Source organism: Monodon monoceros, unplaced genomic scaffold (genome assembly GCF_005190385.1).
Source record: "Monodon monoceros isolate NGI ecotype Baffin Bay Population unplaced genomic scaffold, NGI_Narwhal_1 Super_Scaffold_12, whole genome shotgun sequence".
Classification (NCBI taxonomy): Eukaryota; Metazoa; Chordata; class Mammalia; order Artiodactyla; family Monodontidae; genus Monodon; species Monodon monoceros.
This window is the reverse complement of record NW_021703768.1, coordinates 124,751,804-124,777,376: the sequence shown is the minus strand read 5'-3', so window position 1 is coordinate 124,777,376 and position 25,573 is coordinate 124,751,804. Positions and strand designations below refer to the sequence as shown.

The window sequence follows — 25,573 nt, the reverse complement described above, 5'->3', positions numbered from 1 at the left end:
ATCCTGTGTATGAACTGATTCTTAGTGAATTTGGAGCCAGCGTCTCTCTCCTTGTCACATCTTTAACCCGATTCTGTAACTGTATTTTCCCCATCTGCCAACATCTCTCCTAGTCTCATAGAAGTTACTTTTGCCACTCTAGGAAACTCACATCAAACATAACAGCAGAGAAAGGAAGAAATATCCTAATGAGAAAACATTGGCTGCTTTCCTACTCAAGTCAGGAATAAGACAAGGATGTCTTGTCATCTCTGCTGTTCAACATTGTGTGTACAGAATCCAAATGACAGAAGGAAGAAACATGATAATTTTATCTGATGTTAACCAGTAAAATATGGGAGAATATTCCTTTGGAAGCCTGGCCTCAGCTCAGTCATTCTTCAAGCCAAGTGATACTCCCTTCTTGGGAGGCATAGTGTGAACATATAGACTGTTGACTACACAGAGTCACGTGGGTGACAGGTGATAGGAATAAGCCATATTGATTTGATTTGAGGTTAAGTAGGGATTTGATTCTGGAATTCTTTGTTCATTGGATAAATGCCAAGGATTTTGCCAGTCTTGTTCACTGCTGTATCCTCTGAGCCTAGTAAAGTACCTGGAACATCATGAGACTTGACAAGGGAATGAAGGAATGCTTCTGTTCCTTCTCCCCTGGCCTAGCTTCTCTTCCATTTAGCTGTCTCTATGCTGATTAGCTCTGAGGGTCCATGGCAGAGTAGGGACTCAGGGTGCTGACAGTAACTTTAGACAGAGATTTTTCTGTACGTGAAATCCACTGAGGATTCCAGCTTTGGCTTCTTGGGTAAATAATTCCTATCCTGCCTATCTCACTACCTCACTGTGAAAATCAAACAAGATAATAGATGTGCAATTGCTTTCCTAACTGCAAAGCTCTGTCCTCATGGGAGAGAGAAGTATGTTGTAAGAGCAGACTATTTATAAGTTAGGTAACACAAGCAGAGTTTACATGCAAAGTTTAGCTTTGTGGATGGGTTTCTCTGCTCATGCCAGGCTTCAGCATCTTCCCTGGTTCTCCAAGTTTAGATCTTGCTCAAACTTAGGTCACTCACCTGCTTCCTAAGAAGGCTGAACATTTCTTCAAGCACTTCCCAAAGAAATTCTTACATATCTGACTTGGCTCTTGGCTGTCATCCTCCGTTCTCCACCCTCAATCCCCCGATGAAAAGGTTTTCCATTGACCTGGAGGTCTCTAGACCTGCCCTGTCCAATAGGGTAACCACTAGCCACATTCGAAGAGCTCAGTGGTTACATATTGTAAGTGGCTACTGGATTAGACAGTACAAATGTAGACTATTTCATTTATCGTAAAAAGTTCCAATGGACAAAACAGCTCTAAAGCAATTTGAACCTTCTCTCTCGAAGGAAACAATGTATATTTTCCCTCATACTTATTAACTCCTGTTATCCACCAGAGCTTAATAATAAATAAACTGATTCTAGTGGATGGGCTATATTAATTCTTTGACATTTCCATGCATAAGATTAGTATATTCAGATTTATATGTGGAATCAATAAAGAAAAATATGAAGATAGGGAAAAAGTGAAAGTAAGAAAGAGGCAAAGAGAATGAAGTTCCCCCAAAAAACAATAGAAGGAAAAAAAATTCTTTCAGGTCATTATTGCCTCTTGTTATCAGAATTTATAATTGTATTCATGTCTTGTTTACTTCTTTATTATCTATCTCCCAGTCAGACTGTCAGTCCCTGAGGGCAGATAACATCCATTTTATTCCCAAAAGTTCCCCCAGGGTGTAGCACATTGCTCAGTTAATACATTTGCTGAATGAATGAATGGATGCCCTTATCAGACCCTATCTAGACCCTATTGTTCACATGGACAGTGTATACGCAAATAAATTTTCACCACTTAAAAATTTTTTTTTGTTAATTCCTTAACTGGAATAGTTTTTTGTTTGTTTTTCCACTATGTAGACACTTGCCAACTTTCTAATTCACCCAATCAGAATTCCCCATTTAAATAAAGGTTTTCACTTAGTAGATTGGAAGTTTACCCATGGATGAGGAAATAATTTAGGTTTGATTTACTTTGGATCCTTAGAGGTTTCTGCTTAGAGGTTTTTGGCCTTTGCCTTGAACTTTGGAGGCTACAATTGGATTCAACATTTGCCTCGTTGTTTTGAGCCAAAGCAGACTTAATCTGGGTAAGCCAAGGCTGGGTGAGCATGACCTTGCCTTCTCTCCCCCAGTCTCCCCCAGGGATGGCTGCATAATTCGCAGCCCCAATGCAAAATGAAAATGTGGGGCCCCTGGTTCAAAGGGCAGGAACACATTTCTGTTAAAAGTATTAAAATGGAAATCCTTTTTCTTTCCTCCTCAGTCTTTCTCTCAACTTGTCATATGTATTTTATTTGCTATTTACCTTTTCTCTAGTAGAAAAACAAAATGCAATTTTAAAGTATTAGCAGAAAATTTACCATCTGTCTTTATATTGTGCACTGACAGCTTTAAATGCAAAAATAAGAGCATTTAACCTGTGTGTGGAGTCACCAAAATTATACAGATTACACAAATTGTATTTTGTAGTTCAGACATGCTTATGTATTTTATTTTTACCAGACAGTACACAAAACTAACGCAACTGTTTTTATTTCACTTCTTGATACACACACATTCTACTAACATTCTCCCTTCAGCTTACTGAGGAGTAAAGAAGGACTGAAGAGAAAAGAACCATGATTTGCTCTATCATATCCTTTCTTTCTATGTCAGTATTTTCAACATAAGTACTTGGCTAATAGAGGAAGGCAATGCATGTGGAAAAGACATGGTAGGGTTCCTTGATGGTTCCTTTTTCTTAGAAAATCACTGCCCCCTTTCTGCATCTGGCAAGTTCTGGTTCAAATGGAAAACATGGGCTCTCAGGGCCACCAGCCATCTGCTTACTCAGTCATAGATGTGTTGATAGGAAACATGAGTGCAGAATTGTACTGGACCCATGATCTGTGGGAATTCAGCAAGACTCAGCAAATACAAGGTAAGCATGTTACGGAAGCCGCTGACAGAAAGACGATGGGAGAAAGGAAGATGCTTTATATACATTATGTATTCACGTTGTGTTTGCTTTGAGTCTTAGCAACTCTTTATGTATGGTTGGTCTACCAGAATTCTGTGCTCACAGGGCATCACTAACGTGAGAGGCAGCAAGGAACTATGGTGTACACACATACTGCACGTGTCATCTCTGCTCACATGCATGCTTCATTGTCCCTCAGAGATCACAAGTTCAAAGATAAAGTTATTGAGAATTCCAAGATGAGGACAAGCAGAACATTACACCAAGCTCTGGGTTCCTGTGTGACTGCTTTGGTCACACAGCCATGAAGCTGGCCCTGTCCTCAGTCCTTCCCCAATCCCAACCTGAAGCAGCTCTCACAAAACATTGTTCTTGTTGAGATCACACCGGGAAAACAGTGAGAATAACATCAGAAGAGCTCCACTTGCCTCATCAAATACTCAGGGTTAGAAAAGTTAGTGCTGTTTGCAGAGTGTACTTGCAAAAGTTCGGTAATCAAGTGGCTTAAGCTGCCCTCCAGGATGCCCACTGCTGGACTAAAGTGCTGAGGCCTAAAACATCATCCTTTCCACTGCCTCTGACTCAGAGGAAGGTGAACTTTGGTAAGTAAACAAAGGGGCATTGGACCCAATGTAGCATAATGGCTATAGGGGCTGGAGTCTGTCACATCTGGATGTCAGTCCTGTCTGAGATCTGTCATTTACTATCTATATAATCTTCAGCATGTGACCAGACATCTCTAGGCCTCTGTTTCCTCACCTGTAAAATGGGAATAATATTAGAACCCATCTCCTAGGGCTTTTGTTAAGGTTAAATATGATAACGTATGTGCAGAGCTGAGCCCAGCTTCTGTTACACAGAAAGTGCTCCATGCACGGAAGCTGCTGTAACTGTTGTTATTATAATTGTATAGATATAACATTGTTCATATCTTGGTTAAAACAAACAACTTCTCCAGTTATTTTCTCAACCTCCTGATAAGCGTCTCTTAAGAAATGAGTCAATAGAAATCTCTGTGTTCTAAACACTGCTCCTTAAACAAGGAACGCAGAGCTCCCTCTGTTAGAAGAAAAGCCAGAAATGAATGAAATGAAATTAATTACACTGTTTATAAATAATTGTTTAAACATGGGACAAGACCTGTTTCCTGGGTGCATCATGCCCTGTGCTGAACAGTTGGGACTCTTATTTTGAATATGACTTCTGGCTTTTAAACTACCTGTAGGCATTTCTTTGATCCAACATAAAACATGCTAACTTGTCCAACAAGTTGGTTACAGTCTGTGTGTATTTGTTTTCCCCCTTTGGCTCTGCAGGTGCTCTTGTTGCTAGGTTGTTAGGGTTCCATGTACCAGCCCTCTGAGATTGGTGCCCACTGTGCATGTCATACTTCAGGGCAAACCCCAAACCACACCCAGCTGCAGTGGTACTCAAGGTGGTTTATCAGAGGTCAAGAATAGAGGCAGTGTGATGTGGGTCTCTGACCCTTGACCCTGGCTGCACACTAGAGTCACCTGGGAGCTCCTGGGTTCCACATGTAGAAATTCTATTTTAATTGGTCTGGTTGGGGACCAGAAATGCGTATGTTTTAGGAGCTCTAACGTACAGCAGGATTGAGAACCATCAGTGTTCTCAGTGGACACTGGAAAGAGCAGGAAGCCTGTCTTCTAATTCCTTACTGATTGCTGTCATTTCTCTCAGCACCAATAAAATGAGAAAGTTCACATAGATAATGCTTCAAGTTTAGGTCTAGCTTCATGTCTTAAACTATTGAGGTAGTCTGGATTTAAACTGGTAGTTCTCAACTGGGGACAGTTTTGTTTACCAGGGGACATTTAACAATGCCTGAAGGCATTTTTGGTTTTCACAACTGGTGGATGCTACTGGCATCCGGTGGACGGAGACCAGAGATGCTACTAAACATTCAAGAATGCATGGGACACCCCTCCCCAGAGAATTGTCTGGTCCCAAATTTCAAAATAAATCTGTGGTTGAAAAACCTTGCTTTAAACCAATCCTCTGGGATTTGTAACAAAGAACCTCCTTACCTCTGCCAGGGGACAGCAGGGGGAGAGGTCTTTGATCAATGCCAGGAGTTGTGTGTGCTTTTATCTGCCTACTACAGTGCAGCCCCTGCATCCCTTGGCTCCTCTTAATCCACATCCACTCCCAAGACAAGACAAGGGGGAAAAAACCCTGTAAAAGGCAATTATTTCTGAGAGGAAGGGCCCTGAATGTCCGTGGTTAGAGTGCCAGTAGTAACCTTGCAGATAAGCCCTTTCTCCGAGGCAGGCTCTGTGAGCTTGTTCCCTTACAGCATGCACTTGCCAGAGACACAGTCCTCCCAATTTAGTCGGAGCAGCTGTTCAGGAAGGAATTGCCTCCAAAGCACACTTAAGAGACCTACTAGGAAACCATATCCCTGTGTAAATGTGTGCTTAGTCCACACTGTAATGATACCTGACTCTGGCCCATAGAAGTGGTAAAGCTGCTTCTTACTCTGGGTGTCGACAAACCAGAGTGTCTCCAGGAGAGGAAAAACATCATGATTTTCTTTGCAGAATTCATGAAATGTGAAGAACAATGTAAGGAATGGGGCATGATGAGTTTAGGGCTCAAAGAAGATTCAGGTCATGAGCGTTGTTTTTAATATCTCTGAAGGCTGTTTTGGGAAAGAGGGATCCGATTTGTTCTGCATGGTCTCAAGGGAAAGAGGTAGGTACAAAGGATTGAAGTTTTAAGAATGCATGTTTCAGCACAAAATGGAACGGATCCTCTTACTAAGATGTTTCTAATAAAGTAGGAGAAAACTGGATGATCACCAGTCACTTAGAAGTGTTGATGGACCATCAGTCACTGGAAGCATTGACTGATCATTTGTCAACATGGCCAAGGAAGGGGTGGGAGGTCAAAGGAGGCATTCTCAGACCCTTTCTTTGTGATTGTGTGAGTTACAGAACCACGCAAGTCCTCCCACAGTGCAGTTAAACACAAGAGAGAGCAAAACCTACTTTAGCCAGTGTAGCACTTTGTTTGGTTGAAGCTGGAGACCTTCTGGAAAGGTTACCAGTGGGAAGAGATGTGCCAGAGGTGATATTGTCAATTGCAGGGACCATTTTCTTTTCCTGTATCATTCTTGTAGCAATCTGGCTAGTAGGAAATTTAGACACATCTAAGGAAGGAATCCATTCCTGGGTTCTATAGATGCCTGCTTAGTGGTTAAGCAGTTGATTTTATTCCTGAGATGCTGTTTGAGAAAAATGTTGTCATATCCACCTATCCAGATAAATTTCTGTTCTTTGAGGCTTTAATATGAAAGGAATTGCTGTTTAAAGATTTGTAAGGAGAAGGACTGAGATTAAAGAAACATCCCCTCAACCTGGTTTTCATGTTCTTCCTTTTTCACATGGGGACAGTTAAGACCTGGACTTCTCTGGTCTGAAGGTAGTTAAGGCAGGGTCCCAACCTAGAGGAAATCAGAGTACTGATGAAGCAGTTTAGTGTTACGGCTAAAAGCATAGGACTTGGTATTTGATGGACCTCAGTCTGAATTCAGGTCCTGCCACTTTGAACCTGCATGATCCTGGGCAGGTTACTTGACCTCTTGCTGCCTCAGTTTCTTCCTGTGCAAAAGTGGAAGTAAAGGTGGTTCTTGCCTCATAACACTGTTACGAGGCTGGTGTGAGATACTGTACATATAGAGCCTGGGATAAGTAACTTATTGATGTATTGTGTTCTTCTTATCATAATCATCATCTTAGTAGGCAAAAAAGCAGGAACACTAGGTTGGGAAGACAAGGCTTCTTTTTCTGGAACACTGGTGCATTGTCAGAACTGGGTCTGAGGGGAAATGGTTTGGGGTCAAAATCATCATAATATCCTCCTCATAAGGTACAGGATAGTTCCTGAGCAATAAGTTCAGAAGAAGAAGGAAAATTACTTCAACTGCAGGGATAGGGGAACTGTGGGGAAGGGAGTGAGGCAGGAAGTTCTAGCTTCTGTGCTCCAAGAAATGCTGTGAAATCATCTCCAACCCTTGAGCAAGGAAACCTGGTGGATGGCTTCTGGTTATATAAACAAATATCTGAGTGTGCTCTGGGTTATATTCAACCAAAGAGCCAAGAACCTGCTTTTTACCAAGTGATTTCTGAATTATTTTCTCATTCTCATTTTTTACAAGATTCTTGGAAACATTTCACAGTTAGAATTGTCCTTGGAGAGCTTTTTGTTCTCTAAGAAATGGGTGAATCTATATTTTGATAAACCTGACAAACAAATATATTTGGTGCCTACTCATGTTCCTTTTATTCTTTTCAAACTTTTATTTCCTTTGCTGGCTTGTATAATGGAATTTTTCTTCTATTTGTGAATTTTCATTGCCTGCTTAGAGTTTCTGACTTTGGCAAAAGGAGTGTGTGTGTGTGTGTGTGTGTGTGTGTGTGTGTGTGTGTGTGTATGATTGTCATGTATAATAACTAGTTGCCTAAGAATAACTTGGTTTCTTGGTCCAGACGTCACCATCTTTATTATCGTCATCTTAGCATCTACCATTTACTGAACACTGGTTTTATATGCCAGCCATTGTGCTAAGTGCATTACATGTGTCATCTCATGGAATCCTTAATATAATCCATGGAGCAGGTATTAAAATCTCCATTTTACTGGTGGGGAAATTGAGACTCAGAGAGATTAAATAACTTGGCTACTGTCCTATAGCTGGTGAGTGGTGGGCCAGGATTCTAACACATGTTCACCTAATTTCAGAGCCCTTGCTGTTAACCACTAAGCTGTGCTCCTTGCTAGTTAATTAAAAACTCTTGAAATAATGCAGAACTTTTGATTCTTAGACATGGAAAGGGCTTCAGAAGTGGTCTGGTCAAGTATCCCAACCAATGCAGTGATCTCTTCTACAACTTATCTAGTAGTTAGTTGTCTGTCTCTCCTCCCAACGAGGGGTAACTTATTATCCAAGGCAAGACATTGGCTGGGTTGCAAATTATAATTTTTTTTGCCTCTGGTTTTCTTTTGGGACTATGTGTATAATATAACCATAGAGAGAGAAGCTATTTCACGTGTGTCGTTTAAGAGAATGCTAAGGCCATTCAAACCTGTGGGATTTTAAACTGTCAATGCCAGCTGGATTGAGCTGTAATAGAATAGCCTTGAGCAATATAGTGTGGCTTGCAGTGGGCAGATAGTGAAGGGCATATAAAGCCCTTCTTGCCTGACCCAGTCTGGCTTTCCAACTCATTTCCCTCAACTCTCCCCCGACCTAACTCCCTATGCAATAAGCATGCAAGATTGATCAGTTTTCCCTAGATAAATAGTGACTTCTCCAGCCTCTGGATTACTTCTGCTGTCTCAAATGCTCTTTCTCACTTTGCTGCCTGGCACAAGCCTACTCATTCCTTGAGGCACAGTTCCAATATGAGCTCTCTCAACCTTCCTGATCCCTACCCCCTGAATATTGGAGCTAACCACTTCCTCCTCTGGGCTCTCACACCTGCTTCTCTTTTTCTTGGAGGCTCAGCTCATCCTGTGGGATCTTAAGTAATTTTATGCACTTAAACACCCTCTGCTCACCTGGACAGCTTCTCGAGAGCAGGACCTTTCCTACCTGCAGTGTCTAAGAGTCGAGGGTGCCTTTTCAGTGAAGGTGCACATTTAGTGAAGCTGGTACAATAAGACTCTGTGTTGGATTTGCCTGGTTCAGCTGGTGGCTCCACCTCTCCCTAGATGATTTGACTTGGGCAAGTTACTACGCCTCATTCCACACAACTTGAGCCTGTAAATAATAAAACCTATGTGATAGGATTGTTGTGAAAATTATGAGATAATCCATGATTAGTTTAGCACAATCACTGACACATAATAAACGCTCAATTAATATTGGCTGATATTATCACGGATCCATACTTTTCTCCTACATATTTTTAGGTTCTGTCATATCAAAATAGTTCAGCAGAAGAAGCAGGCAGACCGTCTGATCCCCCAGACTCAAAGTTCCAGTCTTTTATTTGTCCTTTAGGAACTGTGGTAGACAGTGGAAAAAAGCCACACAAGGAAATTGGTTTGACCTTAATTATATGTGCACATTGAGAAATAGAGGTGCATTCGGATTAGAATAAGCCATGCGTACTGACTTGATCTTGCACTTGAGCGTGTTGAAACATGGACATATCTGAGGCTGGTGGTGCAATTAAAGAGCCCCTGAGAATATGTTTTGTCCAGAGCTACAAGGTTAGGCATTCCAAACTGTGCAAAGTTAGCTACCTGGGGTTCTTTCTGCAAGCAGCACAAAATAATAGAAAGATCCCAGAGTTCCCACCCTGAGGATGCATTGCTTTATGTCCTTGTCAAGACACTGTCCTCCCTGCAATTAAGTTTTCTCATCTGCCTGCTATTTTCACAATTTTTACCCATATCAACATTCTGCCCATGCTATTATTTATTTACTATTTATCTTTAAATACATTTTTAATTTAAATAAATCTGTTTGTAAATGAAACTATTATGACCTTAAGTGAAAAATCATCTAGAGAAGATGATTTTAAAATTAAATACAATGAAAACAAAACAAATTATTATTATTTGCATAACTTTTTTACTATTAAAATTTAATAATATTGTTTGCCAAAGTCTCTGAGTCAAAGGCCTGCTCTCCATTTTATTAGGTAGTAGAGAATTGTTAAAGGCCTGCTCTCCATTTTATTAGGTAGTAGAGAATTGTTAAAGTCAGAGTGGGGCCAAACTGAGTACGTCTCTTTGAAATGAGCAGAATGAGTGAAAGAAGTATTGGATCTCCTTACTGTGATTCAGATTGTTTAACGTTGTGCCTTTTTGTTTGGCATATCACCTGTGGAAAACATCCCATGTTTGGGAAATACTAGATCTTCCAGAGTCAATATTCTGTTCTGGTTGATAGTGATCTAAAGACAAATGAAGAAATTGGCCTAGGCCATCACCTTTTGAGCCATTGAATTTACTGATAAATTAGTACAAGTTTATGTGCTTACTGTTTATAAACAGTTCAGTTAGTTTTTATCAGCTAATTGTAACCAAGCATTCTATTTTTTTCATCACATGAAAAACACCTTAAAAAAATATTGCTTTGTGCACCTCTTTACATTTTTTGCCACCTCATTTTCATGATTCATCACCAAGTCTGTTCTCTTTTCATCATCAGTGTCATAAAAGCCAACAAATACCCCTTGTCCACTTTGCTAAAATGGACTCTTTGCATGCATGTCAGTGCTTCCTTTCTGATCCCTTGTGCAGAATCGCTGAATGTCTCATACTGCTAGCTCTGGCCCTTCCTACTCACTTGTCCTTTCTCTTACTGCCCCCTGTCTCCAGTGCTAAACTGTGCCTCAGGTGTGAGTAGAATAACTGGACATTCACCTCCTCAGGGAATCTTATACTCCCATGTGCCTAAGAATTATGTGAGAGCACTTTTTAAAATGCAGATTTCTGCCCTCCCCATCCCACCCCTGCCCTCTCCCCACTCCCCACTCCCCACTCCCACCCTCTTGTCAGAGGTCTGATGTGGACCCTGGGAATCTGTATTTGCCATAAGTACCCAAGATAATTCTGATGCACACAGTCTCTGAACAATTTTGTGAAAGATGACTTAGCTAGTGATCTCTCTCATCTTTTCCTCTTTTTCCTTCTCCTCCTCCTCCTCCCTCTTCTTCTGGAGCAAAGGAAATTGTAACTCTATTTCATCAACCGTTAATATTAAACTTCATCACAAAACTCTTCCCACTGTACAAATGATTTCCATGTTTCCCAACGGACAGAATTCCTGATTTGGGAGGCAGAACACCTGATTTATAGCGCTAGATCCACTGTTACCTAGCAATCAATCTATGCCCCTACATTGTACCTACTTTCCTTCCTTACAGGTTTGTGTTGAAGATTAAATGTGGAAAATGATACAAAAATGCTTCATAAATTGTAGAGGATTTTACTAAAACTATTAAAACAAGAAGCTGCATCTTAAGTCTGTTAAAATATCAGAGATTCTTTTTTAATGATGTTTTGCATCAGAAATTTTGAGCGGCTCTGCCAGTGTCTCTGATCAAGCATGTGTTTAAGGAAGGACGGTTGTGGTCTCGCTGCATTTTAAGTTGTGGCATCTCAGGTCCTTCCTATCCTATCCTAACGAGATACATTTAACAGCTTTGCAGTGTAACTTCACAGATTCAGAAATTGAGGTCTTTCAGATTCTTTAATCCAAATCCAAAAATTATCCTCCCTGTTTCCAGCAAAACCTCTTCCCTCCACACAGAATATAAAGTATCAGATACTAACAAAAGAATATTAAAGCCAAATTTGAAGCAATTACCCACAGCTTTGGAGAACAGTCCCACACACAGCTGGTACCCAATAAGAAGGTCTGTATTTGTCACCCACCATCTCTGCTCCTCATAGAATCAGAATGTCAGAGCTGCAAGGGATCTTACAGATAATCCTCCTTGTTTAAAGAATGGGGAAAATGAGGCACAGGAAAGGGACTAAGTCCTCAGAGGCATGCATGGATGGAGGCTAAAAAGGCATTGGAATCCAGGTTCCTGTCTTCTGGTTTATTGTTCACATTGCTGAGTTAGTAGGGTGGCCTTGTGGTTGAAAGTGAAAGGGGCTCACTGAGTGTTAAAGCCGTGCCTCCTGACTGTGATTCATTGTATGGGTTGAGGTCTCTTGGGTGCAGCATATTTTGCACTATGACTTTGTATCCTGAATGAAGACCTGAAAGGCAGATGATATTAAATTGTTAACTGTGAACAATTAGACTAGTACAGGAGTGTAAACTGAGACTGACACAGGCCAACCAGGACACAAGATCACCCTAGCATTATTCTCAAGTCTCCTCTTTCCCTACTTAAAGGGAGTTGGTTGTGAGCCCTTCATGGAGTTAAGAGGCTGGGCCATTTTCCTTTGTTCATGACTTCTCTCCTTGGCAAGGGCTATATTGATGTTGTCTGAATAAAAAGGAGTGGTACCAGGCACCCAATAGCAATTCTGCAGAAATCTCAGTCTTTATTTGAATATTTGGAAGGATTATATGAGATAAGCAATATAACATTTTGGAAACACTTCCCAAAGAGCCTCCTCCTTGATCCCCAACTGCTCTGGAGCCTTCCACTTACCCAACTCAATGCTTCACTTTAGCCCAGGTCTTCCTGCTTTGTCTTCCATCCTCTCTCCTCATTCTTCATTATGTTTATTCACTTAGCCCCTTCCTCTGCTCGCTCTACTTTCCTCCTGACTCTGCAGGTTCTTTTTCCTTTTCCACCTAGTCTCCCTGGTTCTGAATCACAGAAAATATATACACCTCTTGGCAAAGATGTTCTTTTAGTGAGTAAGAGGGGCTAGCAGGAAAGAGTCCCATATTACCGTCCCAGTTACACTGTGTTTCAGTAAGAGGAGGAGACACATCATACTGTAGGCTTCCCACGGGAAGAATAGATATAATATACACCCACATACATATTCCTTTTACCCTGAGTCCATCATAGTGGGACAAAAAGATGCTAGAGACAGCAGAACATGAACACTGGACTTAGTGGTGGTTCTCAAGATGATGAGTGACAGTGTATCAGGACAATTCAGAGCCCAGACTTTGGAATCAAAATTGACTGGAATGTAAGTCTGATTCTGCCATTTATTAACTGAGTAAATTTGAGCAAATTATTTAAACTGAAACTCAGTTTCCTTGTCTGTTAAATGGGTTTAAAATACATGAATTAATGGATATAACACACTTAGCCCAGTGCCTGGCACACAGGTGCTGCCCTAATGGGTGGTGGTTTTTATTGTTGCTAATAATGATAATAATAAGTATGATACAAAGGGAATTTGGCCAGTGAGAAATGAGAAACCCTTCCTCTCTCCCTCCCTCCGTCCCTCCCTCCCTTCCTTCCTTCCTTCTCTCCTTCCTTTCTTCCTTTCTATTCATTCATTTTGTCTTTTAATAGATATGTTCAGTGAATAAAACGGATAAAAATGTGGGGCATATGTAAAGACATTAGGCCACATCTTGAGTTTTCTAGAGAGCTTATACTTGAAGAATGGCATGTGGAAAATCTGGCAGAAGGAATGTATAAGCAAAGATGAATCAAAAGGTATGTTTAGAGCAAGTAGAAAACCCAGAAATAGCTCTCATTATTTAGGGGCGAAATCTTGCATATTCTGCTTTAGTAAGAATAATCTTGCAACTGGAAAGAAGAGAACATCACAGGGAAAAAGTTGTTGCCTGGGATTGATGGAAAACTTTTAACTGTCTCTGAGCCAAGATGTATTATTTCTCACGGGATTAAAGGAACTGGTTGATAAGACCTCTGACTGGAGCTCTTTTGTGGACTCAGGATATGATGGCAGCCTGGAGACCAGTAAATATTGTCCCAGTTCTTAAAGAAAGATTAAAGCTAGACTGCAGAAACTATAGACTCATAGCTTGAAATAGACCTTATCAAAATTCAAAGACAGTTATACAAATGATTTGTATGCAAGAGTCAGTGTTGTTTCATTAAAAAATAATTCATGCCAACTAATTTCATTATCTACTAGGACAGATTTACTGCTTGACAGAGACAGTTCAGCAAAGCATTACACAAAACCTTCCATGGGTGGGTCCATTCTCAGGCACACGGATTGCTACCTGTCTGCTGGGAAGGCAGTCTGTGGTGAGGTACCACAATTCTCTGGTTTAGCCCTCTTCAATCAGTAGTTTTTTCTCTTGACTGAAGGTTGAAGATCTAAGAAGGATGATACTAAACTGAAAAATCTAGGTAGCAATAGATTATCTGATCTTCCTATGTGTTGGTAAAATCCTGAAAGTCTAGCTTGAGTCAGTGCTAAATAATCCTATCTTGAATGTTGAAATTGTTATGATTTAGAATGATCTCAATTGATTAAAATGATACCAAATCAATAAAGTGAAATTAAACTGAGAAACATGTCCTATATTTTGGCTAAATGAATGAATGAGTGAATAAATAATAAATAAATAAATAAAATAAACTGTACCAATGTAATAAAGAGCCACAAGAATTGACAGCTGTTTGTATCAAAAAGATAAAAGTTGGCAATGAGTTTAACATATAAGCCAATAGCATATTACCATTGTCAGAAATGAACTTAATGTTGACTGCATTCATAGAAGTAAACTAAATTGATGATGAAAAGTATGTGACATAAATCAGGCTCCCTGTGTAAATTTGGGCTCTTTCCTGGTACTATATTTCAAGAGAGATAATTATAATAAGGATTGTGTTTAGAGGACAGTGCCCATTATGGGCAATAATCTGGAAACCATAATATATAATGAACTATTAAAGAAAATGGAAATGTGTAGCCTGGAGAAGAGAAAACTTGGAGGATATAATTAGTGGAGGGAAGAATTTTGAGTGGGCCTGGAGGGCATAGTAGTTCCACAGGGTAGAAGCTGTAGGAAGGCTGATTTTGGCAGAACATTAATGAGCTCTTGCCAGTAACTAAAGTTGCTCAAAAATAATATGGCCTGGCCGGTCAGTGGAGATTCCTAAGCAGGGGCTAAACAACCACCCATCTGCATGGCACAAGGGGCTTTCCTTCAGTGGGTGGGCTCTTTCACCAGCCTATCTGTCCATTCCAACTCTGAGGTTCTGTGATCTTCTCCCCTCTCTAGGGATGCAGTGGAGTGTGGTGGCCAATGGGAGAGTCAGTCCCACCCCCCAACAACTTCTTTGGTGGCTGCTCAGCCCAGTGACACTTAGGCCCCTGGGGCAGTGACCCTGAAGACAGCCATCCCTCCAAGTGAGGGCCAGGTCCTAAGCTGCTGCTCGTGCCTGACTGCACCCGGTATTCTCTTCACCCAGCATTCCATCCATTGGTGCAGGCACCCCATGCCCATCGGGCTTTTCCTCCAGGATTCCAGCAGGTGTCAGGGGACAGGAGGGCTCCCTTGTTCACTGGGGATTCTCCTCCAGAGATCCCCCTTGAAGGGATCTTTTTATTTCCTAGCACTCCCTCTTCCTGGCTTCATAGTCACCCTGGCCTCATAGTCTCTGTTGTCCCCAGTATATCCCCTTACTGTGCCTGGTTTGTCTTGCTCATGTTTCAAACACAGTCACTCACTGTGTCCTATCTCAGTCATAGATGTCTGCAAATATTCCTTCTTTGCTGTGCCTGCTCACATAACACTGTCAAAACACATCCTCCCTGCACCTGCCTTGGTCAGAGTTGTGTTCCAAAAGCGTGCATCTCTTGCTTGTTTGTGTCTGTCACAGCCATGTTCAAACTACTCACCAGCTCATCTGTGTCCTGCTCTGTGCCAGACACTAATACACGTTCCTCCCGGAATGTGGGTCCAAATGTGCATCCTCCTGGCCAGCCCCCCATGCCAGTCACAGACTTCCACTTGCTTTACCTTATGTCCATATCAGTCCTTCTCTTCAGGACATGCTCCATTTATTCACCATGGAAGAAACAGGGCAAAGATCCTTCAGAGGAAAACAGTCTCTGCAGCAACCTCGGAGGGAAGCTGAAGACAGCTCCCTGCCAGTGCCATGGCCTCAGACCCTCCTGCTGTGAAATGCTCGCTTTCCTGGAACAAATCCTCTCCTAAAGCGCCTTGGGCAGGGCTGGCGGCATCATAGTGTTTATTGAAAGACTTTGGAATCTTTCCCACGAGCTTGTAGCAAAGCCCATGGTACCAATTTATAACCCTTGAATCTGGCCTTGCTGCTCCCAAAGGAGAGAACAATTGGAGGCGCACACTGCCGAGACTTGTCACTCACTGCAGTTTCCCCAGGTGGAGGAGGCAGAACCAAGCAGCGCTTGGGGTGGAAAACAGTGCTTGACTTCAAGTCAGAGGACCTGAATTCCAGCCCTGGCTCCACTCCTAACGTGGGAGATCGTGACCTATGCCCTTCCATCCCTGGACCTCACTTTCTGCATCTGTCAACTGAAGTTTGGACCAGAGGATCTCTAAGATTCCGTTCTGTTTCTGTGACAACAGGATGCTGCTATAGCCACCAGCTACCTCAGAAAGGTGTGGCCTGCCTGCCTTTTGACTTTGTTTCAGAGGAACTAGCCACCTCATTTGGGCCTTCTAGACCCTTGACCTTGCCAGCTTTGCCCTTCAGATAAACCTGGATGTCTTTCATTCAAAGCTAAGTTCATGGCTCTTGCCACCTGCCCCAGAGTGAAGGTCCCAGGGAGGTAAACGCCACCACATCCTAGAGCCATGTGAGGTTTCAACTTTGGTCTTGGCTGTGATTTGATAGCATCTCATGACTTCATCATACTGTCCTTGTTCCTGCTGCTTAAGAAGTCAGGTGTCATTTCCATTGATGTTTACTTTAGTTCTGGAATTGCACCAGACTGGAAAGAGACTTGGAATGAGGAAGAGAAGATTGACCCAAACCATCCAAATAAAAAAAAAAAAAAAAAAAAAAATTATGTGCCCTGCAAAGGCTTACAATTTTGTTGTGGAGAAAGTCATTCCTTAGGGAAGGGGAAAAGCCTCTAATGAGAAATGTGACTCGGAACTCCCAAATGCTGTTGAGAAAGACTCCGCCACGCTGAAATGCTCCTGGTGTAGGCTGGGGCTCTCACTGATCAGTGGAGCAGATTCATCTGGGGACCTATTCTCGTCATATATGAAGAAAGTTTATTTAAGTCCTTACTTGCACATTGACTCTGGATGGACCAATCCCCTGTGCTTTTTTAAGTCACTGTTCCTCTGCCGTTAATGAGATTGGGGCATAGGAGGCAACCACCTTTTTGAGGATGATGCTTCTCTAATACAAAGGAGGGAGCAGCAAGGTATTGCGCCCCAAGGCCCTGAACCTGGCAGTGAGACTCACACTATCTGTCTGGCGGCTGCACACGCTGTTCACAACCTCTGTGAGCACACAGTAAGGATGGGTGCAGCAGAGAAGCAGCACGGGCACTAAATCAATTGCTGACTTACTGTGTGACCCTGAACTAATAACTGGACCTCTCTGGCCTCAGAAACAATCTCTCCTGCCTACTTCACGAAGTTGCTGTGGAGAAAAATAAGATAATTTTTGTGAAGATGTTCTGTAAATCATAAAATGACATTCTGTTTATTATGACTTTGGGTTACTGTGGATGCTCCTGGGCGCTCAAGGACTAAGAATTTCTTCACCAAGGGGTGGACCAATTTAGAGAGTGAGCTTTCTATGTTGAAAAATAATACCAAGGGATCATCTTTTTGGGGTCCATTCTTCCAAATTCACCCCTCTGCATTTAGTTATTCTAGGTTACCCAAAACACACAAACACTGAAAATTTATACATCACAGACACTCTTATTTGAGGGGATTTTGTTGTTCTCAAAGGAAAGAGGTGGATGGAGAGAGATGGGGACTACAGACTAACTTTGGTGAGAATGAGTATAATTTTTCATGTAACCTCAAAGTCACATGGAATAAATTCAAATGCCTTTTTGCCATGAAAACATTTATTTAGAGGAAAAAGACTTGGGTCATCGAAATTATCCCCACCCCCCCTCTCTCTCTCTCTCTGTAGAATCCCCTGTGAAAAGAACCCTCCAACATAAATCAGATCATGAATGACCAGCCAACAAGAATGTTACATGAAGAGTCTACTAAGATACTGAACCAGATAATTTTGAGATTTTTTTTCCTAATCTGATAGTCTATGTAAATTATTGTTAATTATCGTTTAGTGTTATTTAGCTAACGTTTTAATTTTGTTTACAGTTTTAATAAAGCAGAATTACAAGTGGGGCCACTCATACAGTTTCTAGGAAACTGAGTCCCTTTGTGTAATCAACATATAAAGTACATGTGTGCCCATTATACAGAACATGGAACTTTATTGTATACCTCAAAGGCTTACAAGTTTTAATGATGGTTGTAGTTTTGGTTTTATGAAATTGTTAGTTATGCTTCTGATTTATTTGAAGCTAAAGCTTTGAAGTACTAGGACCCCTGATTCTAATTTGTTTCTATGGAAAACACCCTTGGCTTTACAATAATCCACTTTTTGATGCGGTTTCCCAGAATGTGTTCTAGGAAAAACAGGAGCCTACAAAGACTTGTTTTTTTCATTGATAAAGTCTCTCTATTTATTGATAAACGTTAATAAATTACACATGTTTATATTTGTGCATTCTGTACGTGTTTAAGAAATTATATATGGAGGGAAATATAAAGTCTTAAAACTATTAAGGAAATTTTGAGTACACAATAAAATGCCAAAGTCAATTCCATGCCTCAGTTCTGTGCAGCTTCTCTGTAATCTCTGTAGCCCAACCCATCCCTCAGAAGCTTTGGGCGTTTGAAGCTGGAGAATTTTTCGTCTCCAGTATCAGGTTCTCCTCAAGGTAAAGAAAGAAGTCCAGGACTCCTAGATAATGTAATTCTACCTGTCTGTCTGTCTGCCACCTTCGTCAGCCTCAAGTGCTAGGACAGATCTCTTACATGGGTGATCCCAAGAGCAGGTGATGTGGTAGCATTCAACCCAGCCACACTCAGGGCATATGCCATAGGAGACATTCAAGTCAGCTTGACAGTTGTACTCTATATTCAGAGGTCTTGAATTGAGGTTACTAAGCATGTGCCTCCTTTTTCTGGTGTCATGAACAACCCAGGATTCTGGATTCCAACTCCCTTGCCATGGAGCTCCTGGGATTTTAGGCCTAGAGTACATGTCAGTGAAATCCAGGTCCCAACTCTTCTGAGTATGGGGCAACGGAAAGACCTCTATCAGCAGTCAGGGGCAGGGTACTCACCCCAGTTCTTCTGTTCAGTCCTTGGGGCCACCATCAGCTCACATATGAAATGAAGGGAGTGGACAAGAATTAGGTTTCAAATCAAAATACTTTCTTCATACACAAATTTACCTGGAACTCCATTGCAATAGGTCAGAGTAGGAAGGGGAACAGGTAGATCTGGGTCCCTCATCTCTACTCATTTTAAGCCGTCCAAAAGCCCTAGGCAGCTGACCAGGCACTCTCCACTGAAAGTCTGTGATGGTGCTTGGCTTCCCCTCTTTCTTAATTATTCTAAAGCATTCATAAGACTTCTGTGAGCTATTTCTCCTGATGACTTTCCTCGGGCGGGATCACACCTGTCCACTTATTTACAGCACCTCTTCCTGCATACAGAAAATGCCTCATCTCCTGAAACATCCATCTAGAATGACAACCTGAGCCTTCACCTCCTGTGAAGTATCTGCTGTGTCAAGGCAGAGAACTAGACCTCAGAAACTCGACTAGCCTAGCCTTGGATGACTATACCCTTTTTTGTTTTCCTTCCAAATTGTCTTTCTTCACTTTGTAGCAGCCATTCTCTGGACCCATGCAAGGGGGAGGACTGAACATTGATTTAGTACTCACCATGTGCTAGGTGATTTCTGTGTGCTACGTAGTTTAATTCTGTCAATGTTCAGAGAAACATATTTTTTAAATACCTACTGTGTGCCAGGGCCTGTTGCCAGAGGTCCGTTAATAAATAAACTGATAAGATCTCTGCTCCCTCATTGGGAGCCAGAAAATAAACAAGGAGATATATATATATATATATATATATATATATATATGAATTAGAGAAGTTTAGATACACACAAGTGCTATAAAGAACAAAAAAATATTGAGATGAGGCAGGGGTGTGGACGTTATTTGGGACAGTCAGAAAAGCTTCAAGGAGGTCAGCCCCTGTGACGGGGGACAAGAGTGTTGAAGAGGAGTCAGTCATGTGTTAATCTGGGGGAATATTGTGTCAGGCAAAGGGAACAGCAGATGCAAAGAATATGAGGCAGAAATAAGCTTGGTATGTGTGCGTGGCACTCAGTGAATGTGGGGAAGGTGGTAGGAGATGGGATCAGAGAAGTACGTAAAAACTGACGATAATGTGGTAGCTTCAATTACCATTCATCAGTTCCTTACTATGGGCCAGGCTTGGTGGGAAGCATTGTAAATGAAACCCTGCAAGGTAAGTATCATTTTCCCATCACATGGAAGTTAACCTGGAATTTCCCCAGGAACAGAGATTACTTGGAGCCAGAAATGGGGAAATGGAACCCAGGCCCTGCCAAGTCCAGCCTTTCTCCCCAGAAAGACTGAGGGGACTTGATCCACCTGAGGCCTGTTCCTTTTAGTACCAAGAACCATCCTTGAAACAGATGAATTCTCTACTTGTCTTTTTCCTTTTGCTTCCCTTCTTTCTCCGTGGAGTGTTGGCTATCTGTAAACAAATGAAGATGCATTTATACAGTGATTCTTCATTGATTTTACATATGCTAATTCCAATGGCACCTAATTGGGAGTAAAAATCAATTCTTGACTAGTCAGAAAGTGATTTCCTATAAAACTATTCATTTCATCAGAAATTAGAGGAAATTCAATCTGGTTATATAATCAGTAGATTTTCCTCGTGCACTTTTTAATCTCCATCCTTCTACAGCTGATGCTATCTTCATCTGGACTGGGGAGTTAGGCTGTAAAACACAACTTTGAGCATGACATTTCCTGGATCAAAACCTGCAAAGGACTCCTTATTGCCAACCAGATCTGGGCTGTCCGTAGTTTTCTAAGTCTACTATTTAGAGTTTCGCCTCTGGTTATTCCTCTTTATCCCTATAAAGCAGGCAGTCTGCTCCGTGTTCCCCTCACTTGCTCTTTGCATTTTCACCTTCAGTTTATTGGTCCTTCTGTTCTTTCCTTTGGGCGTACGTCTCCCAGCATCTCTTACGTGGTCTATCTCAAATGCCACCTTCTACTTGAAGTCTTTTCCACCCTCCAAGACAGCATGAAGTTTGTTTTTTTTTTATCTATTCCAATCCCCAAAGTACTTTGTTTTCTGCTATGACATTTTCATATGCTTTTCAGCGTGGTTCATTAATGATGCCTATTCTGAACTTCCCTCCTGGATCCTGGATTTTGAGCTCCTTGAGAACAGGAGCCAATTCGTACCGATCATCTTTTTTTCCCCTTTTTCTTGTGCCCAACACAGGTTTTTATACAATGAAGCTATCCAGTAAATTCACTGAATTTACTTATTTGGAAGAACTTGGAGTTTTTGTTTACAGCATCTGCACTGCACCATCCTGCTTAGCTCTTTCAGCCTTCCAATCTCACTGCTGCTCTGCTCTTTAATACTCCATCCACTGCAAAAGCTGCAGCCTTCTGATAAGAAGAAAATCTTTCTGTGACAGTTTTGAATAAAATCAAGATGTTTATCATATTTCTCGCAAGTAGCAAAGGATTGCAGTTTTAAAGTACCATTATTTCCGTGATTTATGGCAAGTTTTTTCCCCCTTTTTTGATTCATGTCTGTCTATTGAGAAAGAACTTAAGCTTAAAGTTTTATATTTATAGAATGTGGTAGTGAAGTGTGAGTTACTTGATGTTGTATAATCCTAGAGAACATTGGCTACCATTTTACCAGTAATGGTATTTATTGACACAGCACTGAGCATGGAGTGAATGATGGGTGATGGTCCAGGCCATGGATGTGGAATGGACACAGTGGAGTTACTCAGGCTAGGGTATGATAGAGCATGCTCAAGCAACGTCAGGAAATGTGTCCTTTCTCCCCAGCGTCCTAACTTGCTGTATGACTTTGCACATGTTCCTGTCCCTCTCTGGCTTAAGTTTTGCATCTATAAATTGAGAAGCTTTTTGTGGTTAAGAGCTTGGGCTTTGTCATTAGATAGACATGGGTTTAGATTCAGGCTTTTCCAGTTACTAATTGTGTGTGACTTTGGAAAAGTTCTTGACTATCTGAGCCTCAGTTTCTTCTTAGCATAGGGATAACGATAGCCCATCCTGTAGAGTGTTGTTGTGAAGATTCAGTGGATTAAAGCTTATAAACAGTGGAGCATAGTCCCTGTCATACACACTCACTGAAGTGTAGCTGTGACTATTATTACTCTGGATTCCACGACATTTGAAATTCCAAAGCTGCATGTAGAGACATATGGAAAGGGTGTTGAGAAACCAGAGGTGGGAAAGTGGTGAAGGTGGCAGGCAGTGGTTATTTCTATGTCAGTTGTCTGATCCAGAAAAGGGCAGGCTATGAACACTATTCAGGAGAAGCTGGAAATGCTAAAGTATTTGGTTACAGAGTCAGAGAAGATTTACATGATGAGAGTGGGCAGGAAATGGAGTTTAGTTGATTCAGTGTCTTGTTACAGAACGCCTAAAATGTCTCTTTATTTTCTCCAATTCATGAATTTTCTAAGCAATAGTGACACTTTGCCTTCTTTTTTTTTTTTTTTTTTTTTGCGGTACACGGGCCTCTCACTGTTGTGGCCTCTCCCGTTGCGGAGCACAGGCTCCGGACGCGCAGGCTGAGTGGCCATGGCTCACGGGCCCAGCCGCTCCGCGGCATGTGGGACCTTCCTGGATCAGGGCACGAACCCGTGTCCCCTGCATTGGCAGGCAGACTCTCAACCACTGCGCCACCAGGGAAGCCCGACACTTTCCCTTCTAAGATGGTAAAGGGACACAACTTTATTGAGCACCTGAGTTATGTCAATACTACTTTGACACTTGACATATCTTATAACGTTTAATTCTCAAAAAAGAGTATCGATTGTATTGAATCCTAGCTTCCTAAGTTGCCAGCTGTGTTTCTTTGGACAAGTTAATTAACTTCTCTGAGCCTCAGTTTCTTCGTGAGTAAAATAGAGGTGTTAATGCTACCTAACTTATGAGGTTATATAATTTAAATAAAATTTTGCATATGATAACAATTACAACACCACCAGGCAGATAATTGGTATTTTATAATTATTTTCATTGTTATTTTATATAATAACCCCATGTTATGGATAAGTAAAATGAGGCTTAAGGTGACTAAGTTTCTAACCCAGGTTACACAAGTAATTATGAGCAAAGCCAGGATACAAGCCTAGATTTGCCTATCCCGAGAGTTCATACTCTTTTTTTCTGCCTGTGTAGAAGGTAGGAGACAGAACAATGTCATCAAACTTTGAAGAGACATTCCCTCCAAAATTAGAAGACATTTTATAATATGTGTGAGTATCCTGGTATCCTAAATGGAGCCTTGGATGAAAGGTCAGACATTATCTGTGCTTTTAAAAAACTTGGTTGAGATCAGATAATTTAATTTCAATTGAGTCTTTCTCAGTATTGAATGCCATTGGGGGGGTTACGTCATTTTATTCCAGCCTTGGTCTCCTGAATTAGCATGATAATCATTAGGATATGGTCTTCTTGTCAACAGGGTCCAAATGGGGGCCCATATGCCACTGCTTAATGATGAAATTCTTGGCCAGAACACAGACCCTCCTTCCCACCCCACATTCTTTCTCCAAAGCCTTATAGCCATCTCTCTTTATCATCCTCAGGAACTTGCCTTGGAGGAGACTGTGAGTCATCCATTCCTAAGGCTTTGTGAAAGGGAAGGGAAGCCAGGGATTCATAATTTCAAGTGAAAAGCCCCTGGCTGACTGAGCCAAGGCACCATTTCTGGTGGACCTCTTGTACCAGCCAGCCAGAGAGTGGGCAGTTGGTCAAGGGGATGTGAGTCAGTGGAAGGAACCAGGAAAGAGTGGTTTTATCAGGGCTACCCTTATTACTGCATCTCCTCTCCTCAATGCAGAGCCTTCCGGAAACATTGAGCTTATAAAAGTAAAAGCCAAAGTCATTCCAGAATTCTGTCTCATCTAATAGCAGCCCTCTCAGTGGAGAGCAGTCTCTATTTATTTTCTGATTTTCTGGCATTTATTTGCTGTTTAAACCTTCCTTTGCAACTGATGGTTTCACTTGTGATAGCTTGTATAATGGGGGAAAAACACCATGGATTCTGATTCCGCCTTGAGTCCCTCACCAGCTGGGTGACTTCTGGAAAGTCACTTCCCCTCTGGGTCTCAAATTTCTCATAAAACATATGCCCTAGCCCCCCTCACAGATACCAAACTTTATTCACTTGACAAAGGTTTTTGTGCTACTGGAGGAGAGATAAGTCAAATTTTTTTCTTTGGCCTTTGATGGCTTCCACGTTAGTAGTCAGGAAAAGATATAGTCACAAAAACTAGAAAGCCAGGCAAAAAGTGGTAAGTCCAGTGAGGTTAATTAAGACACAGTATTCTAAAATGTATAGGAATGGGCAACAAATGCAAAGTATTATTATTATTATTCTAGTATTCCAGGTGGGAAGTCATCTCTGATTTCTTTACCTTTTATGCTTAAATTTAGTCTCCAAATTCTCTTCCTTTGAAAAGACTTAAATCTAGTCTTTTCTCCCAGTTTCACTGCCGCCTCTCCCTGTTTCACTGCCACCTCATCACCTTACACTAGATAACTACCTTTATCTTCTAATTGTTTTCCTTTTACATCTGTATAGGTTAGTCTAGTTTTAAAATCACACATATGCACAAAACAACTAACGGAAAGAAAAACTAAATAACACCCCCCTAAAATGTTCTATACGCTGAAAATTTTCCATATTCAACAGCTTTACTCGAAAACTTAAAGTGAGTCCCAGTTGCTCATCCATATATTGTCCACACCCATAACACAATGCCCAACTCGGAGTGGAATGAGTAAAAATGAGCCAAGCAGCGCTTCCCTTTACAGCTGTTAGGTCCATATGTGATTTCCCCCTGCTCTGCAGCAGCAGCCCACTGTGCTTCTCTCCCACCACTTGCCATTAAGAGCCAAGGCCTAGTTCATGGACTGCCTTGTCTGTGAAGCCTAATCCAGCCCACCCTGGTCTAGGCCCACAGAACCTAATTCCCTGGGGCAACAGCCATAATCTCCAAGGAAGGATGCTCTCAGGCTCACAAACAAAAGAGAAGCATCCAAACTCGCTATCTCAGCATAAAACTATCACCAGCAATAAGCAGTACAAAGTAAAAAAACACCGTCTAATTGACAAAGACAAATGAGTCCATATAGACGGTATACTTGAGAGTATCTTAGGAGATAATGGAATGACACAATCTTATTAAGCATACCAGGGATGTAAGGAATAAGTTTTATCAATATCATTATTACCCTAATCTTCATTCAAATAAATTTTTATTAAACACCCATTATGTGCCAGGCAGTGTGCTAGGTGCTAGTAATGAAAAACAAACAAAAAAAGCCTTGTTATGACAGTCTCTGTGGGCCTGATCTTGGGGGTAAAGATAAAACTGGAAAAGACCCTGTTGCTGCATTTTGTAGCTGCTTTTACCCTGCTGGTTACCCTGAGTGTTTGTCACTGCACCCAGCTTAGACAGGTGATTAATCTGGTGGGATTTTAGACCCAGACTCCTGTGCCAGTGGGGAACTGGTGAGCTGCTTTAGGATCCTACGTGGGTATCTTGAGAGCATAGCAAAGCATCATACTGACAGGGGTACCTGGAAAACCTAGCACTGATCACTACACGCTGGCAAGCTTTCTCTTTCCCTTTTCCTCATCAGGTGCAGACGACACTGCAGCGGTTTTGTTGTAGTTCTAACGTTTAGGGTATAATAAAACTCTTTGAGAGTCTGATAAAATCTATGGCCTTCCCTCTAGAAATCTGG

At 41.5% G+C, this 25,573-nt stretch overlaps 1 protein-coding gene across 5 annotated transcripts in view; it reads left to right on the top strand.

Annotated features, from left to right (window-relative positions):
- Positions 1 to 25,573, top strand: part of HTR4 (5-hydroxytryptamine receptor 4) — a 181,332-nt gene that overhangs the window by 138,044 nt on the left and 17,715 nt on the right. Inside the window, exon 6 of one of the 5 annotated variants that reach the window (XM_029217420.1) lies at positions 16,406 to 16,912. The exons of 2 other annotated variants lie outside the window; for them this stretch is intronic. In XM_029217420.1, coding sequence (XP_029073253.1) covers positions 16,406 to 16,571 — 166 coding nt within the window. In that variant the 3' untranslated portion in view covers positions 16,572 to 16,912. Of the gene's footprint in view, positions 1 to 14,726; positions 16,913 to 25,573 lie in introns of those variants that run through there. 2 more of the 5 variants (XM_029217421.1, XM_029217422.1) reach the window with 2 other exon arrangements.